Below are 19,561 nucleotides of genomic sequence, written 5' to 3'. Positions count from 1 at the left end.
AGGCACAGGCGGCGTTCAGGTGAAGCTTCTAGAGAATTTTGAGGAGAGTGTTGAATTAAATCAAACACACTATCTGCATTTAGGGTGTTGAAAGTGCGTATCCTAAAAGTGGCTTAGGTATTAAGTTGGAACTTTCGGGGCATGATGAGAGGATGTTCAATTGACAAAAAGGCAATATGTTCATACTACTATTGATACTAATACTGCAACTACTATAATACTATTATTACTAAGGCTAAGGATGCGAAGGTGAAAATTCAAGAGAATACTGAGTGGATGATTAAACTAAATCAAAACACACTATGTGCATGCGGGGTGCGAAATGAGCGTATATCATGAATCGTTTAAGGTATTAAGTTAGAACTTTCAGGCAATGGTTACGGGATGACCAATTGACCAAAAGAAAATATGCGCACGCTACTACTACTACTGCTACTTGAATCACAGCTACAACTAAAGGTCATATAAGCAATATCTTAGGAACGAATTAGAGCATTAAGTTGAAATTTACTGGGCAAACTGAGGGGGATGTCCAACTGACAATGCCAATGCCAATGTGTTCATACTACCACTGCTACTACAGTTAGCACTACTAATACCCCTACTGCTACCACTATGACTTCTACTACTAAGGTTATGAAGGTGGAAATTTCAGGGAATATTGCGAGGAAGTTGAACTAAAACAAGTCATATTGTGCGCATGCAACTTCTCAAAAGGGCGTATCAACAGTACCTTAGGAAAAGGTTGGAGTATAAGTTGGGGGGATGTTGAACTAACAAAAAAGTAATATTCGGATGCAGCTAATACTTAATGTAGGAACATTGAGGTGAAAATTATAGGGTACGTTGAAAGAAACCAAAACACCATACGCATACAATTTGCCAAAAGGACGCATCAGCAATGTCCAAAGAACTGCTTAGGGTATTAAATTGAGACATTGAGCGCATGTCGATGGAGATGCTGAAAAAAAGATGCTATGTGCATACTGCTATTGCTAAACTTATTATAAAACTGAACTGCTACACCTATTACGACTACTGAAGCTAAGGGTTTTCAGGTAAAGCTCTCAGGGTATGTTGAACTAAATCAAACCACACTATATTTAGATTCCCAGCAGGGTGTATTAGCAATATTCCGGGTATGACTTAGAGCATTAAATTGAAACTTTAAGGGTATGTTGTGAGGAAATTTGAAGTAACCAAAAGGCACTAAGTGCATACTTACTATTACTGTATTATAATGATATTTATTCTTTGAAGTCTTGATAATTTCTTTTTAAAGTAAGAAAAGAGAAAACATTTAAAATATATTTTGTTTGTAGCGAAGCGGGTGCCCCGATCACTTAACTTTTAAAAAGGGTTCTAGAACTTCTGTTTACCAATCCAATGAGCCCCTCAGAAGTTTATGAAACCCCCCTCTCTAGATAAACTTTACATGCCCCCAGGGCGTAGCTTACAATCCTTGCCCTGAGGGCTGTGTGTGTGTGTCATCCTCAAAGACACAATTTCCGGATCTTTTAACTATACTGAACAAAATGGCTATCTCATAATTTTGATTGGATGTGCTTGGGGAAATGGTGGGCGTGGGAGGGGGTTAGTTGCCCTCTAATAACTTTCGGCTATTAAAAAGGGCACAAGGCCCTTCAATTTCCAATCAAATGAGCCTTTTTAGAAGTTTCTACAACAACTGGTCATCTTAAAATTTCTATCAGATGCATTTCAGGAAAATACGATGTGCGTGGGGGGATATCCGCCCTTCGATCACTTCGAATCTCCAAAAGGGTACTATAGCTTCTGATGACCAATCCAATGAACGCCTCTAAAGTTTAAAAGACCACTCTTTCTACAAAAACTTTATATGCCCCCCAGGGCATAACTTACAACCCTTGCCCCGAAGGCTGTGGGGGTTGTCATCCTCAAAGACATAATTCTCAGATATTTTAACTACACTGAAAAAAATGGCTATGTCAGAATTTTGATTCGACGTGTTTGGGAAAATGGTGGGCACGGGAGGGAAGTTAGTTATCCTCTAATCACTTTCGACTAGGGGCACTATAATTTCCGGACTTTTCATCAACGTTGAACAAAACGGTTATCTAAAAATTTTGATTGTATGGGTTTGGGGAAATGGTGGGCATGGGAAAGGGGTTAGTTGCCCTCTAATCACTTTCGATTATTAAAAGGGGCATTGTTTCTACGACAACAAATAGTCACTTCAAAATTTCTATCAGACGCATTTCAGGAAAACACGAGGTGAGGGGAAGGGAGGTATCTACCCTCAGATGACTTTGAATTTTAAAAAGGGTACTAGAACTTCTGATTACCAATCCAACGAGCCCCCTCCGAAGTTCATACGACCACCCTTTCTGTAAAAACTTTATATGTCCCCAGGACATAACTTACAACCCTTGCCCTGAGGGCTGTAGGGGGTTGTCATCCTCAAAGACATAATTTCCAGACCTTTCAACTAACCCGATAAAAATGAATTTCTCAAAGTTTGATTGGATGTATTTGGTGAAATACTGGACGTGAGAGGGGGTTTAGTTGCCCTGTAATCACTTTCGACGATTAAAAGGGGCACTTGCCCCTTCAGTTTTCAATCAATTGAGCCTTTTTAGAAGTTTCTAGGAAAGAAAATGAGAGGAAAATTTCGAAATTTCTATTAGATGCATTTTGGCAAAATAGGAGGTAGGAGGCTGAAAGTATCCACCCTCCAAAGCGTTCGATTCTGTCGATAGTAGAGCTTTAGCAAAGGTCTTATCCTTGTATGGTATACCAGACAAATACATTAAAGTGATTTGTGCTATGTACGAGAATAATGCTGCTGCGGTTAAGGTAGAAAATGAAGTTAGCAGCTGCTTTTGTATTATATCAGGAAGTTAAGCATGGTTGTGTTCTATCCCACTTTTTATGGATCATTTTGATGGCCTTTGTCTTAAAGAACACAGGAAAGGCAATGGGAGACCACGGAATCAAATGGGGAGGAGAAACTATCCTGGACTTTATGCCGATGATTTAAGCATCCTAGATGAAAGTGTGAGCAAAATGGATGAACTTTTAGAGGTTTCGCGAGTTCAGGGTGCTAGAATAGGTTCGAAAATTGATGTTAAAAAGAATAAGTAACAAAGGCTAGGAATAAGTGAGGATAAAAAGGTGACGCTGGGTAAAGAAAAGATTGATCAAGTGGGCAGCTTCACTTACCTTGGTAGCATTATTAGTAAAGGCTCAGTGTTTTTTTCAGTTAAAAAAAGTTTAGAAGAGCAGGAAGATAAGTCTGCAAACCAAGATTAGAATATAGGAAGGTACAGTGATGACAGTGGTGAAATATGGCTTTGAAGTATGGGCGCTCCGAAAACCGGATGAAAATTTACTGGATGTTTTCCAGAGAAATTGCCTACAGATTGTTCTGGGTACCGGGCTGACTGACCGTATTTCAAACAGTAGGCTGTACGAAAAATGTGGTACAATCCCGCTTTATAGGGCTATAATGAAAGAAAGGTTGAGATGGCTAGGGTACGTTCTGCGGGTGAAGGATGACAGATTGCCAAAGATTGTCCTTTTCGGCCAACCGCCTAGGGCCAAACGCAAAGCAGGTCATCCTCGTCTGAGGTGGGAGGATTTAAAGGAAATAGAAACTTCCTAGGAGGGTGTAAAGTGGGAGGCTTTGAATAGATTGAGAGGAGGAGGAGCCTGCGTAGCTATGTCGGACTCAGGTGGCTTTGTGCTGTTGTGAGTTGTTAGTAGCAGTAGATCACTCTGAATCTTTAAAAGGGCATCTAGAACTTCTGGTTTCCAATCCAATGACCCCCTCTGAAGTTTATGCGATCACCCTTTCTATATAAACCTTAAATGCCCCAGGGCATAGCTTACAACCCTTGACCTAAGGGCTATGAAGGGTGTCATCCGCAAAGTCATAGTTTCCAAACTTTTTAACTACGTTGAACAGAATGGCTACATCAAAATTTGGATTAGATATGCTTGGGGAAATTGTGGGCGTGACAAGGGAGTAAGCTCCAATCACTTTGGCTATTAAAAAGGGCACTGGCCCTTTCAATTTCCAATCGAATGAGTCCTTTTCGACATTTTCACGACAACTCTTTCGATACGAAGTGCCCTGGTCTAAAACCGAAGTAAGAAAAAGAAAAACAATACACTGTGCCCACATCGCTCTTTACTTAGGCAGCGCTATTGCACTGTCTATAATTTTCAGAAGTCTTTGCAAGAGAGCCCGTGGAGGAAATTCCAAATCCCAATCCAAACATGGTCCTCTCTAATATTCGTCCTCTCTAATATTCTTGCTTCTGCTTCCTATCTTATAAGCCAGATCTGCACAACAATATCCCCAAATTTTTATTTTTCGCGAAGCTATACAGAATACACAACGTTTTATGAACTCAAAATTAATCCCAAAATAATATACTTCATAATGGAAAAGTTGATAAAGTGAAGTGAAAAAAAAAGCCAAACTTATGGATAATATTTGTAACTTTGTAAACACCTCAAAAATACAGCAGCAGCGATAAGAAAACATGTTCGAAAACGTAATTGAAGAAACAATAAAAATTCACTGAAACACACGACGATTTTTCTGGACATGTTTACATTTGAAAGAGATAAGGTTTTTTTTTTTTTTTTTTTTTTTTTTTTTTTTTTTTTTTTTTTAATATCCAGTTGTCATGAAAAAAAGAAGACAAAATCGTATCTTATTAAAGAACAAGACATTCGCAACAATTGCGCCACAATACATTAATACTGATCGTGATAACCTATTTCCAGTTTAAAAATTTTCACTGGCCTTTAGTGATAAAATATTAACGACCCAACACATTTTTTTCCTTTCTATACTGCACTATTCAGTTTGTCGTGAAAAAGTGTGCATTGAAAGACTTTCAAGCACATTTAGTCACCACTGACATATAGGTTTACGAGACGAGCACAGAAAAGAAGGATATACAAAACAGTAACTAAATAGCAATTCCGAACTTTTTCCGTTTGATAAACATAAAATGCATATAAAATAACACACGAAAAAGTTCAAAAGCAAAAAGCATCGGGAAATCCATCTCAACGATCTAAGGTTCATAATAAACTCGGAGCAAATTACACTTTGCATTCTGCATCTGAATTACATTCAGATGGCAAAGTTACATTTTGCATGAAGTTACTGCACGAACAAGAGTTCAACCTGAAATTTCTGCGAAAATTACAATTCGGGAAAATTGATATCTTGGGATATTCTCACATAACAAGAGCTAAGAGCTCATATGGCACTTGTGACGAGGCATGAAGAGCTAAGAGCCAAGACCTCATATGGTATGAGCTCTAACAAAATTCTATGAATCAATAGATTGATTAAAAGGAAAATAAGAGGCTTAATGTCGGTCAGGATTTAAAATAAGAGCTCTGAGTCACGATGTCCTTCTAAATATCAAAATTCATTAAGATCCGATCACCCACTCGTATGTTATAAATACCTAATTTTTCCTCTCCCTTTATCCCCCCCCCCAGATGGTCGAATCTGGGAAAACGACTTTATCAAGTCAATTTGTGCAGCTCCCTGACACGCCTACCAATTTTCATCGTCTTAGCACGTCCAGAAGCACCAAACTCGCCAAGGCACTGAACCCCTCCCCCAACTCCCCAAAAGAGAGCGAATCCAGTACGGTTCCGTCAATCACGTATCAAGGACATTTGCTTATTCTATCACCAAGCTTCAACCCGATTCCTCCACTCAAAGTGTTTTCCGAGATTCCCCCCTCCAACTCCCCCCAATGTCAAATGATCTGGTAGGGATTTGAAATAAGAACTCTGAGACATGAATTCCTTCTAAATATCAAATTTCCTTAAGATCCGATTACCTATTCGTGAGATAAAAATACCCCAATTTTCACGTTTTCCAAGCCTTCCGGTTTCCCCCTCCAATCCCCCCAATGTCACAGGATCTGATCGGAATTTAAAAGTAGAGCTTTAAAGCACAAGATCCTTCTAAATATCAAATTTCATTAAGATCTGGTCACCCTTTCGTAAGTTACAAATACCTCAATTTTCAAAATTCCCCCCCCCCAACTCCACCAAAGAGAGCAGATCCGGTCCGGCTATGTCAGTCACTTATTCTAGACAGGTTTTTATTCGTCCCATCCAGTTTCATCCTGATCTCACCGCTTTAAGTATTTTCAGAGATTCCCGGTACCCCCCCCCCCCCAATTACGCTGAATCCAGCTGAGATTTAAAATAAGAGATCTGAGTTACAAGGTCCTTCTAATATGAAATTTCATTAAGATCCGATCACTCCTTCGTAAGTTAAAATACGTCATTTTTTCAATTCAGAATTAACCCCCCCCCCCTCCCAATAGAGCGGATCCGTTCCAATTACGTAAATCCCGTATCTAAGACTTCTGTTTATTTTTCCCACCAAGGTTCATCCCGATCCCTCCAATCTAAGCGTTTTCCATCATTTTAGGTTCCCCCAACCCAAACTCCCCCCAATGTCACCAGATCCGTTCGCGACTTAAAATAAGAGCTTTGAGACACGATATCCTTCTATATATCAAATTTCATTGAGATCCGATCACCCGTTCGTAAGTTAACAATACCTCATTTTTTTCTAATTTTTCAGAATTACCCCCCCCCCCAACTACCCCAAAGAGAGCGGATCTGTTCCGGTTATGTCAATCATGTATCTAGGACTTGTGCGTATTTTTCCCACCAAGTTTCATCCCGATCCCTCCACTCTAAGTGTTTTCCAAGTTTTAGGTTTTCCCCTCCCAACTCCCCCCAATGTCGCCAGATCCGGTCGGGATTTAAAGTAAGAGCTCCGAGACACGATATCCTTCTAAATATCAAGTTTCATTGAGATCCGATCACCCGTTCGTAAGTTGAAAATACCTCATTTTTTCTAATTTTTCAAAATTACCCTCCCCCCCCCAAACTACCTCAACGAGAGCGGATCAGTTCCGGCTATGTCAATCATGTATCTAGGACTTGTGCTTATTTTTCCCACCAAGTTTCATCCCGATCCCTCCACTCTAAAAGTGTTTTTCAAGTTTTAGGTTTCCCCCTCCCAACCCCCCCCCCGCAATGTCATCAGATCTGGTCGGAATTTAAACTAAGAGCTCTGAGACACGATATCCTTCTAAATATCAAATTTCACTGAGATTTGATCACCCGTTCGTAAGTAAAAATACCTCATTTTTTTAATTTTTCAGAACTACCCCCCCCCCCCCAACTACCCCAAAGAGAACAGATCCGGTCCGGTTATGTCAGTCACGTATCTTAGGCATGTTTTTATTCTTCCAATCCAGTTTCATCCTGATCTCACCGCTTTAAGTATTTTCTAAGATTTCTGGTTCCCCCCCCAACTGCCCCCCCCAATTACGCTAGATCCGGTTGAGATTTAAAATAAGAGATCTGAGTTACGAGTTCCTTCTAAATATGAAGTTTCATGAAGATACGATCACTCCTTCGTAAGTTAAAAATACGTCATCTTTTCTAATTTTTCAGAATTAACTCCCCCCCCCCCCAATAGAGCGGATCCGTTCCAATTATGTAAATCAAGTATCTAAGACTTCTGCTTATTTTTACCACCAAGTTTCATACCGATTCCTCCAATCTAAGCGTTTTCCATCATTTTAGGTTCCCCCACCCCAAACTACCCCCAATGTCGCCAGATCCGGTCGGGACTTAAAATAAGAGCTTTGAGGCACGATATCCTTCTAAATATCAAATTTCATTGAGATCCGATCACCCGTTCGTAAGTTAAAAATACCTGATTTTTTTTTTGTTTTTCACGATTACCCCCCCCCCCCCCCAACTACCCCAAAGAGAGCGGATCCGGTCCGGTTATATCAGTCACGTATCTTAGACAGGTTTTTATTCTTCCCATCCAGTTTCATCCTGATCTCACCGCTTTAAGTATTTTCTAAGATTTCCGGTTCCCCCAACTGCCCACCCTCCCCCCCAATTACGCTGGATCTGGTTGAGATTTAAAATAAAAGATCTGAGTTACGATGTCCTTCTAAATATGAAGTTTCATGAAGATCCGATCACTCCTTCGTAAGTTAAAAATACGTCATTTTTTCTAATTTTTAGAAAAAAATTAGATAACTAAAATTGTCTAAAATTGGATTTAAAATAAGAGCTCTGAGACACAATATCCTTCTAAATATCAAATTTCATTGAGATCCCATCACCCGTTCATAAGTTAAAAATACCTCATATTTTCTAATTTTTCAGAATTAACCCCCCCCCCAACTACCCCAAAGAGAGCGGATCCGTTCCGGTTATGTCAATCATGTATCTAGGACTTTTGCTTATTATCCCCACCAAGTTTCATCCCGATCCCTCCACTCTAAGTGTTTTCCAAGTTTTAGGTTTTCCCCTCCCAACTCCCCCCAATGTCACCATTTCCGGTCGGGATTTAAAATAAGAGCTCTGAGACGCGATATCCTTCAAAATATCAAATTTCATTGAGATCCGATCACCCGTTCGTAAGTTAAAAATACCTCATTTTTTCTAATTTTTCAGAATTAACCCCCCCCCCAACTACCCCAAAGAGAGCGGATCCGTTCCGGTTATGTCAATCATGTATCTAGGACTTGTGCTTATTTTTCCCACCAAGTTTCATCCCAATCCCTCCACTCTAAGTGTTACTCCAAGTTTTAGGTTTCCCCCTCCCAACCCCCCCCCCCCGCCAATGTCACCAGATCTGATCGGGATTTAAAATAGGAGCTCTGAGTCACGATATCCTTCTAAATATCAAATTTCATTGAGATCCAATCACCCGTTCGTAAGTTAAAAATACCTCATTTTTTTATTTTTCAGAAATACCCCCCCCCCCAACTACCCCAAAGAGAGCGGATCCGTTCCGGTTATGTCAATCATGTATCTAGGACTTGTACTTATTTTTCCCACCAAGTTTCATCCCGATCCCTCCACTCTAAGTGTGTTCCAAGATTTTAAGTTTCCCCCTCCCAACACCCACCCCCAATATCACCAGATTCGGTCGGGATTTAAAATAACAGCTCTGAGACACGATATCCTTCCAAACATCAAATTTCATTAAGATCTGATCAACCGTTCGTAAGTTAAAAGTACTTCAATTTTTCTATTTTTTTCGAATTAACGAGCCCTCACCCCCCCCCCCCCCAGATGGTCAAATTGGGAAAACAACTATTTCTAATTTAATCTGGTCTGGTCCCTGATACGCCTGCCGAATTTCATCGTCCTAGCTTACCTGGAAGTGCCTAAAGTAGCAAAACCGGGACCAACAGACCAACAGAACTTGCGATTGCTATGTGTGGCTTGGTTAATACCAAGTGCCATAACAAAGCAATCTAGATAGGTCAGATGTCTGTGAAAATTCGTTAAGAGCCTTAATTTTGGTTTTTAAAATTGACGTCTCGATTTATTGCAAAAATCTAACTGGACAGCGAGAATAAAAACGTGTCAAAACTGAAAATGATAGTGATGATGACTGCGCTTGGGATTTTGTCATGGATAAAGTCATCAATGCCTACCATACCTTTGTAAAAAAAAAGAAAAAAAAGTTCAGCAACATGTATTTCAATAGTGACGAAAGACAAGTCGAAGTAAAACGAACTAAACAATTGAAAATGATAGTGATGTTTATTAGGTTTTGAATTTAGACGTGGATAAGGTCATCAACGTCTACCATATCTTTGAAAATCAAAAACCTGGCCTAGATTCTGTCCCACCACCTGAATAATTAAGAGAAACAAAGGTTCGGCGATATGTCTTTAATAATGACAAAAGACAAGCTGAGGCAAAAGAGGAAGTTTTGTCCCACCATCTGAACAATTAAAAGAAGAAAAGGTTCGGCAACATGTTTTTCATAATGACAAAAGACAAGTCGAGGCAAAAGAAAAAGTTTTTTCCCACCCCCTGAACAATTAAAAAAAACGAAGCGTCAGCGGTATGTCTTTCATAATGACAAAAGACAAGCCGAGGCAAAAGTTAAAGGTAAAAAAAAATTATAAAGGCACTACTTCTAATTTAAGGTCTATTTGGACGTCACGGCATCAAGAAAAGGCTTAAATTGTCTGCGTTTAGAAGACAAGCGACAGTGAGAATCCATATATAGAAGCCTCCCGCGTGCCGTGGCCCGGTACTCGTATCCTCATCTCGTATGCACTAACGTTTTCAGTTTTAGTCGGGACGGATGATTGAATGCATACACTGCTATTTGTCAAACGTTTAACAATAAATTAAAGGTGAACTATCGGTATTGGAGGTGAATGAAGTTCGTCCGGAATGAGGCAGACTCTGTCTGCTGACCACGTGCCTCTGGATATGGGGTTTCTCCCCTTAACTAAACACTCCGATCAGGACGGCCACAACCTCATGCGGCGGGTGGAGCCCACCCCGGGAATCTCAGTACCTAGGTTTAACCTAGCTATAATCAGATTTCAGGCCTAGGGTCGGTTGGGCTAGCGACCCTCCACCCGAAAATTAAGTGCTACGAAAAGTGACAATATAGCCTCGGACCCGGACTCCCTTTTAAGATCTCGACCATCGCGCGTCAATGGACATGCTGATGAAGTCAGAAAGACTGACAGACTAAACCTTATGGACTGAAGGGGGCTACGAATAGCGACCTGGAATGTCTTGACTCTGAATGCACCTGCGTCAAAGAACCTACTCTCTGAAGAATTTCGCAAGAACAAAGTGTCAATTGCAGGTCTTACAGAAACAAGTCTTACCGGAAGTGGAGAAGAGCGAATAAGTAACAGTGACTCATTGCTCTGGTCTGGAGGAAGCTCGAGACGGAATGGTGTTGGCCTTGCACTAAATAGCCTTACAAGAAAGGCCTTACTTTTACACGAAGCTGTATCTGACAGATTAATGAAGGCCCGCTTTGGACACAAGCATGGCAAGATGACTGTCATCGTATGCTATGCCCCGACCAACGATTCTAATGATACGACTAAGGAGGATTTCTACTCTGCTTTGTCCAGATGCCTTGCAACAGTACCCCTCCCCTCATGATATAACTGTTCTCCTTGGCGACTTTAATGCGACAGTGCGCGATGATATGGGTGTATGGCGTGGCACAGTTGGTCCTGTATCCCCCGACCCACTTAACGACAATGGGCCCCGCTTACTTGAACTGTGCCGATCTCACGACCGTTACATTGCAAATGCCTACTTCCAACGCAAAATTATTCATCAGTACACGTGGTATAGTAATGACGGTCGTACAAAGAAGATGATTGACTACGTCATTATTGCCAAACGCTGGAGATCATTGGTGAAGAACTGCAGAACTTACAGATCAGCAGAGCTTGGAAACGCAGACCATAGGCTTGCGTGTGCCGATCTTCGGCTTCGCCTCCATGCACAACGATCGGAAAGAAAACCCGTCGCTGCAGATATTGGGAAACTAAAGGAACCAGATACTCGCCAGAAGTACAGTATCGAGATATCGAATCGCTTCGAGACCTTTGGCTCACTTAATAGCAGCGAAGATCTCTGGAAGCATTTTAAATTGCAGACCAGCGAATCAGCACGACTAGTGCTTGGCAAGAGGAGTTACCCAAAGAAATCGTGGCTAACTAATGAAACACTGCAAGTCATAGAGCAAAGACGGAAGGAAAGACTTCTTGGGGACATGACCACATATCGAAGGCTCAATGGAGTACGGAACAGACTCATTCACTGGGATAGAACCCAGTTTGTTGCAAGGAAAGCCGATGAAATTGAGCTAGCTGCAAAAAAGAAAGACATGGGCAGCCTATTCAAGCATCTCCGAGATCTCACTGAAAATAAAACTCCCACCTTGGGTCCTGTTCTGTCCAGGGATGGTGCACTTCTTTCTGACGAAGGTTCTTGTCTTGAGCGGTGGAAAGACCACTTCGGTTCGCTCCTCAACAATACTGGTCCGTTTGCGCCTCCTAATGATAATCCCAGCCAACCTTGCAGTCAAAGACCTGGAACAGATGTTCCTTTCAGCCCCTCAGAAATTGGATATGCAGTAAAAAGACTCAAGAATAATAAGGCTGCTGGTATCTGTGGCTTAAACTCGGAGCTGCTAAAATATGGAGGTCCTGCAATGCAGAGATAATTCCCGAGGATTGGCGGAAGGGTGTCATCATCCCCTTATGGAAGAGAAAAGGCTCAAGAAGCGACTGCTCCAACTACCGGGGAATAACTCAACTCTCAGTCCCTGGCAAACTGTTTTCAATGGTCCTGCTGGATCAATGTCGGAGCATCATTCGAAAAATCCGGCGACCAGAGCAAGCTGGTTTTATGTCGGATCGTTCAACCATCGAGCAGATTTTCACGATTCGACAGATAGTAGAGAAGACCACAGAGTTCCAACAGAAAGCATTTATTGCCTTCGTTGACTTCCGTGCTGCATTTGACTCAGTCAATCGAAAAGCTCTTTGGCGGATTCTAGAGTTGACTGGCCTACCCGAGAAATATTGCAGACTTCTCAAGGCGCTGCACCATGGGACGGAGAGCTGTGTACAAATAAATGGTCGGCGCAGCTCGTTCTTTCAAATCACGAAAGGGGTGCGCCAAGGATGTGCAGTGGCCCCAGAGCTCTTCAATGTCATCATAGATTAAGTTATGACAAAAACCACTTCACGTCTCATCTTTGGGCTCAAATTCGGAGATCATACCATCACAGATGTTGATTTTTCCGATGACTTGGCCATTCTGGCGGACTCCATGGAGCAGCTGCTGGAAGCACTCCGAATTCTGCGAGAAGAGGCTGCCAAAGTGGGACTGCATATAAACTGGAACAAAACTAAAATTATGGCCACAGACCAGTCTTCTCCTGCTGTTAACTCTCCAGTTAGCCTGGACAGCACCACTAGCATCGAGGTTGTTAAAGACTTCACCTACCTGGGCTCCGTAATTTCTTCAAATGGCTCACTTCTCCCCGAACTGCAGGCGAGATTATCTAAAGCGTCTTCTGTCATGGGTAGACTGAATCGTCACCTCTGGCGAAAACCGAACATCAATCGCACAACGAAACTGCGGATCTTCAACGCTCTAGTCGGCTCTGTGATGCTTTACGGAGCTGAGACATGGCAAGCATCAGCTGCAACCCTCAAGAAAATAGACGTATTTCATGCAAAGAGCCTGAGGAGGATTGAGGTCCTACAATGGTCCGACTTCGTCGGCAATGAAAAGCTCCTGCAGCTCACAAAGCAGTCTTGGTTTTCGGCTCAAGCAGCCGAGCGAACCTTACGATGGTTCGGGCATCTGCTTCATATGCCACCACATCTACCCGCAAAGATGATCTATAACTTCGACCCTATCAAAGTTTGTTGGGAGCGACCTCGCGCCCGACCGAAGAAACGTTGGTCCGACAGCCTGTCCGAGTTCTTGACGATGGCAAACATCAGACAGGGCGAAGAGCAAATACTCGCCATGGACCGAAGTGGGTGGAGGAGGCACACGTCACTCTCTACGCCGAGCAGTGCCCGGCAGGAGACTTAAGTCAAAGTAAGTCAAGTAAGAACTATGGTATCCACCTACAAGTAACGAGTAACATGACTCTTTAGCAGCTTTGTGTTTTGATTGGGCCTTCTACTTTCAGCACCCATATGTCCGATATTATTTACTAAGAAAAATGGCACAGTAGAAAAAATGTAAAGAAGCACCAGAGGGATTCCAATATTTCCTCCTAAGCATCCAGAATAGGGTAACCACTTTATTTAGCAGAGACGATCTGTGGTGAGATGTCCAAATGTTTTTTTAGTCTATACTCTAGTACGGTCGTACCCCATGTAACTTCATTCTCATTAAGGACTAGAACATACATAGGCCCAAACTCATTAAGTGACTTTTCGAACTGTCAGGGCGTGAGAGAAACCACAATTCACACTGTCTTTCCGTTATAGGTACAAAAAAAGAAATAAAATTTTAACAACAATAAAACATGGGATTGATTTTAATGAATAGAGTAACATATTAATTTTCAATTCTGCCTGCCAGAGTCTATACATACTTTCACATCACTCAATTTCTACACATATTTTCAGACAGGCTTAAAGTTGAAGAAAGCAGCTATGATCATTGGAGCTCTACTTTGTCCTTCATTGTCACAATTAATACTTTAAACACGTGAATCGAGTTTTTAAAGGTTTGATACATAAAAGTTTTTATTTAAACTGATAGACACATACCTAACTTGCTTAATAGTTACTTTTAGTAATTTTCTAATGAGCTTAAGTAATTTTGAATTGAGACAAGAACATGGAAGAGCAAGTAACAACGACGAATGCAACGCTACTTTAGCCTACAATATAAGAACCAATTTTTTTGCATACATTTTTAAATGAATATTTACACAAGCTGAGCTTTTAATGTAGGGAAACCCCTTAAGACCTTTGCTGGTAGAGCATATCTTAAATTAAGCCTCTCTTAGCTAGTATATAAGTATTTCATTCCTAGCGTCCTTCCATACAAGTATTACTCTTCCGCCACATAGAAAATATAATTTTAAATAGAAGATACATAGGCTAATTTTTTCTACAATAGCAACCTTTAATGTGTGCCCTTCTTCCTAAGAAATTGTTATCTATACAATCAATTACCATACAAGCAACACTCGGGTTAAGTGTACATTTTAAACGGACTCAAGGAAATTTTAAAACGAGACAAACACTTTGAGGAACAAGCAACTGCAAGCATTGGAGCACTATTTAGTCCTTCTATACAACAGCTAATGGCTTTCAGAGATATTAAAGATATGTTTTTAAACGGAGGATTTATAGACTTTTTTCCACAATGGCAAATATAAGAGTACTCCATGCACTCTATTATAGTCAAAGGTACACTGCGAACAGAAAGTGGAATTTTTCGATCAAGTACTGACAAGGCTGCTAATTCCATTAAGGATTTTACTTGATGATCCGCTTCAGTGGTTTGAAGGTTTCTTCCCATATATCCCATATCAAAAGCATCGCTTATATCAATATTATCAAAATACATGGAGCTGATCGAATAAGGCAAATAAGCGATTTTGTTGTAGCTTATATTCAAAGTCCTAGAACAGAAAATAAATATTAATTAGCACAGAAATTTACAAGCTGCAATTCTAATAGGAAAACAAATTGACTACAAGATGCATCATGTTTTTCCCAAGAGAAGACGAAAAAAAAAAATTCAATCACAACCCAAATGGCCATATTAAAAAAAAAAAACAGAACAAAAAATAAAGCAAGGAACACAGTGAAAATTCAGAATTTCTACTAATTGGGGGAAGGGGGAGTTTATAACTCGTATGTAACAAAAAATATTACTGCAGTTGGTGTTAAAACTATCTTCGTACTTTTATTGGCCCCAGTTCCTTGGCAACACCCTTTCATTTAAGTTATGGTGAAAAATTTTCCGAGACACATGATATTTTTAAATACCGACAGCTACATTAATTGTGTTGCGAGTGGCTTTGTCGTTTTTTTTTTCTAATACCACGATTTCAGGTTATTCCTAAGGGTCTAACCTCTGCGGTTTTTACGAAAAGAGTGGACCTTAGACCGGATTGATGAATATGACTTTGCATTTTGGAAAGCTTCGTAGAGCTCTTGCCTGGGGCCAAAAAGGATGGTTTTTGCTTGTCCTTGAGCCAGAGCCTATAGTGTGCGAAGTGGGTTGGAGTTTTATAGCCAATATCAGAGAGAATTATCTGAAGTTATGCAGTCAAGCTTTCGTTTCATCAAACCATGTTTCTGCTTTCGAGTGGAAAGCTCCGTTCTAGCAGGCAAGCAGGCAGGTACCAGTTTGAAAATGAAGATGGACTAAAATCTATAAGGGTTAAATAAATGCGGCAGTTACCCGGCCCCACAGCCAATATACCTTCTTGAGTAATAAATAGAAAAATTTACAGAAACAAAAAAGAGGGGACCGAAAGTACTGCCATCTATTGTTTCTAACCATTCCTGTTCGTGCTTTCAGCTGAGTTTATCATTCAGTTTTCTGAAAAATTAGGAAAAATGAGGTATTTTTAACTTACGAACGGATGATCAGATCTCAACGAAATTTGATGTTTAGAAGGATATCGCGTCTTAGAGCTCTTATTTTAAAATCTGGTGACATTGGGGGGGGGGGGAGTTGGGAGGGGGAAACCTAAAACTTGGAAAACACTTAGAGTGGAGGGATCGGGATGAAACTTGGTGGGAAAAATAAACACAAGTCCTAGATACATGATTGACATAAACGGAATGGATCCGCTCTCTTTGGGGTAGTTGGCGGGGGGGGGGAGGGGTTATTTCTGAAAAATTAGAAAAGTGAGGTATTTTTAACTTACGAACGAGTGATCGGCTCTCAATGAAATTTGATATCTAGAAGGGTATCGTGACTCAAGGCTCTTATTTTAAACCCGATCGGATCTGGTGACATTGGGGGGGGGGGAGTTGGGAGGGAGAAACCTAAAACTTGGAAAACACTTAGAGTGGAGGGATCGGGATGAAACTTGGTGGTAAAAATAAGCACAAGTCCTGGATACATGATTGACATAAACGGAACGGGTCCGCTCTCTTTGGGGTAGTTGAGGGAGGGGTTAATTCTGAAAAATTAGAATAAATGAGGTATTTTTAACTTACGAACGGGTGATCGGATCTCAATGAAATTTAATATTTAGAAGGATATCGTGTCTCAAAGCAAATATTTTAAATCCTGACCGGATCTGGTGACATTGGGGGAAGTTTGGGGTGGGGGAACCTAAAATCATGGAAAACGCTTAGATTGGAGGGATCAGGATGAAACTTGGTAGGGAAAATAATCAGAAGTCTTACATACGTGACTTACGTAATTGGAACGGATCCGCTCTATTGGGGGGGGGGGGTTAATTCTGAAAAATAAGAAAAAATGACGTATTTTTAACTTACGAAGGAGTGATCGGATCTTCATGAAACATCATATTTAGAAGGACCTCGTAACTCAGATCTCTTATTTTAAATCTCAACCGGATCAAGCGTAATTGGGGGGGGGGCAGTTGGGGGGGACCGGAAATCTTAGAAAATACTTAAAGCGGTGAGATCAGGATGAAACTGGATGGGAAGAATAGAAACCTGTCTAAGATACGTGACTGACATGACCGGACCGGTTCGCTCTCTTTGGTGGAATAGGGGGGGGGGGGGTAATTTTGAAAATTGAGGTATTTTTAACTTACGAAAGGGTGACCAGATCTTAATGAAATTTGATATTTAGAAGGATCTTGTGCTTTAAAGTTCTAATTTTAAATTCCGACCAGATCCTGTGACATTGGGGGGAGTTGGAGGGGGAAACCGTAATTTTTGGAAAACGTGAAAATTGGGGTATTTTTATCTTACGAATAGATGATCGGATCTTAATGAAATTTGATTTTTAGAAGGAATTCATGTCTCAGAGCTCTTATTTCAAATCCCGACCAGATCTTTTGACATTGGGGGGAATTGGAGGGGGAAATCTTGGAAAAACACTTGGAGTAGAGGAATCGGGATGAAGCTTGGTGGATAGAATAAACAAATGTCCTTGATACGTGATTGACAGAATCGTACTGGATTCGCTCTCTTTGGGGGAATTGGGGGGAGGGGTTCAGTGATTTGGCGAGTTTGGTGCTTCTGGATGTGCTAGGACGATGAAAATTGGTAGGCGTGTCAGGGAGCTGTACAATTTGACTTGATAAAGTCGTTTTCCCAGGTTCGACCATCTGGGGGGCTAAAGGGAGAGGAAAAATTAGAAAAAATTAGATATTTATAACTTACGAGTGGGTGATCGGATCTTAATGAATTTTGATATTTAGAAGAACATCTTGACTCAGAGCTCTTATTTTAAATCCTGACCGGCATTAAGCCTCTTATTTTCCTTTTTAAATCAATCTATTGATTCATAGAATTTTGTTAGAGCTCATACCAAATGATCTCTTGGCTCTTAGCTCTTCTCGCCTCGTCACAAGTGCCATATGAGCTCTTAGCTCTTGTTTTGGAGAAACATTCCTGCATGAGATATACCAGTTTGAGAGTTTAAAGGGGTTGACAACTTCAGTAGTAAGGTACACACGAAACCAAAGATAGTCCGATACCAATTGTGAGACATAAAGGGGAGTTTTAAGCAACAACCGACTGTTAAGCTCATAATCATCTTTGGCAATGAGGGGTCCGCAAGTTTTTCTAGTTGGTGTACCTATTATTTGTTTCCGATGTATTTGATGGTAAGACCAATTGGGTTCCAGTGGCAAGACATGTAGGGGACTTGTAAGTAATAATCGGCTGTTAGGCTACAATCATCTTCAGCGATGACGGGTTTACAACTTTTGTTATTTGCAATGAGGGGTTTGCAACTTTTCCGAGTTGGTGTACCTAGTATTTATTTTAAGATCCTTAAAGATTAACAACTGCAGCAATTAATCAAAGCGAGGAAATAAAACCAAAGTGTTAATCTCGCAACACTACACTCAGCGAAGTCGAACAAAGGTTGCCGCAACACCTCACGTTGCTCATGCAACATAGATCCAGTTATATAATAAAATAACATAGAATTGTCACATCCTTTTTTCTTTTCTTCGTTCAGTTGTTACACAATGAGCGTAAAATATTTACCTCGTGTTAAATGCGCTTTCTATTTCCGTCATGTCTTGTTGAGCTTAGAATTAAACAATAAAACTTCTGCTTAAAAATGTAGGATTAACAAGTTTTTCCTGTTTCAAAATATTCAATTACCATAATTTCCGCCTGGAATGAAAATATAGTCTTAAAAGTCGGCATTCTAGCGAAAATTTTCTTTTGTATGCTAATTAGTTTAACAACAGAACAATTCTTTCCTCCAAAAACAAACTTATTTGAAAATTCATACTCTTTTCCTGTGCTTGCACAACCGAACTCACATACAACTATCCTCCCACAAGCTATTTCCTCAGCGCATCAACAACTAATTGCCATATAATAAACTACTTTTTTGGGGTGGGGGAGGGACCAGGGTGCAAAAGTCATGACGGAAGCACAAAACAAATTCAAGGAATGGATATGGGACAAATACACACCAACAAAATCAAAACTAACCTTAAATTTGGTAGAAGGCCAATTTTCCAGGGTATCCTAGTCAACAGGTTATGTCGAACGTACAGTGCCTTCAAATTCTTCAGTTTAGAAATGTCTTCACTCAGGTAAGTCAATTTATTTTTGGACAAGTTGAGAACAGTTAAATTTGGTGACAGAGTCCTGAAAAACATCCTAGGCAAATCCGAAATATAATTATTCCCAAGGTCTAAGACACACAAGTTGGGGAATATATCCATTGATTCTGGAAGAGTTTCTAACTGCGTGTTATTAACTGTTAACCATTGCAGATTCACCAGTCTTAAGCATCTTTGGTCCAACCGAGAAAATTGAACGTTACCAATCTGAAAATAATACAGGTTACAAATGACAAAAAAAATTACATACAGACGCAGACTTTAAGGGAAGGGGGGATACAACCAGAGAAATGTTCTAAACACTAAAGCAGCGTTTTAGACCACAATTAAAAAAAAAAATCAGCATAAAAGGAAGTGATGCTTTAGGCAAATATTCTGGACCTTTCATCCCTTTGTGCAAGCACAAAAAAAGAAAAA

The 19,561-nt window shown here is 40.5% G+C and overlaps 2 protein-coding genes across 4 annotated transcripts in view; one reads left to right on the top strand and one right to left on the bottom strand.

Moving 5' to 3' along the window:
* Nucleotides 1–9,540: 9,540 nt before the first annotated feature.
* Nucleotides 9,541–19,561, bottom strand: part of LOC136027356 (leucine-rich repeat protein 1-like) — a 30,812-nt gene continuing 20,791 nt past the window's right edge. For all 3 annotated transcript variants that reach the window (XM_065704520.1, XM_065704521.1, XM_065704518.1), the window contains exons 4-5: nt 19,011–19,351; nt 9,541–15,019 (exon numbers count right to left, since the gene is read on the bottom strand). In XM_065704520.1, the coding sequence (XP_065560592.1) occupies nt 14,587–15,019; nt 19,011–19,351 (774 nt within the window). In that variant the 3' untranslated portion in view covers nt 9,541–14,586. The remainder of the gene's footprint in view (nt 15,020–19,010; nt 19,352–19,561) is intronic.
* LOC136027724 (uncharacterized) lies at nt 10,913–12,079 on the top strand. Its single transcript, XM_065705180.1, has one exon. The coding sequence runs from the start codon at nt 10,913–10,915 to the stop codon at nt 12,077–12,079; it is 1,167 nt and encodes a 388-aa protein (XP_065561252.1).

The sequence above is a fragment of the Artemia franciscana genome, chromosome 5 (genome assembly GCF_032884065.1).
Source record: "Artemia franciscana chromosome 5, ASM3288406v1, whole genome shotgun sequence".
NCBI lineage: Eukaryota > Metazoa > Arthropoda > Branchiopoda > Anostraca > Artemiidae > Artemia > Artemia franciscana.
This window is presented reverse-complemented; position numbering and strand designations above follow the sequence as displayed.

What these genes read in the sequence shown, in the direction of transcription:
- LOC136027724 (XM_065705180.1), top strand. Translation starts at nt 10,913, where the DNA reads ATGCCCCGACCAACGATTCTAATGATACGACTAAGGAGGATTTCTACT.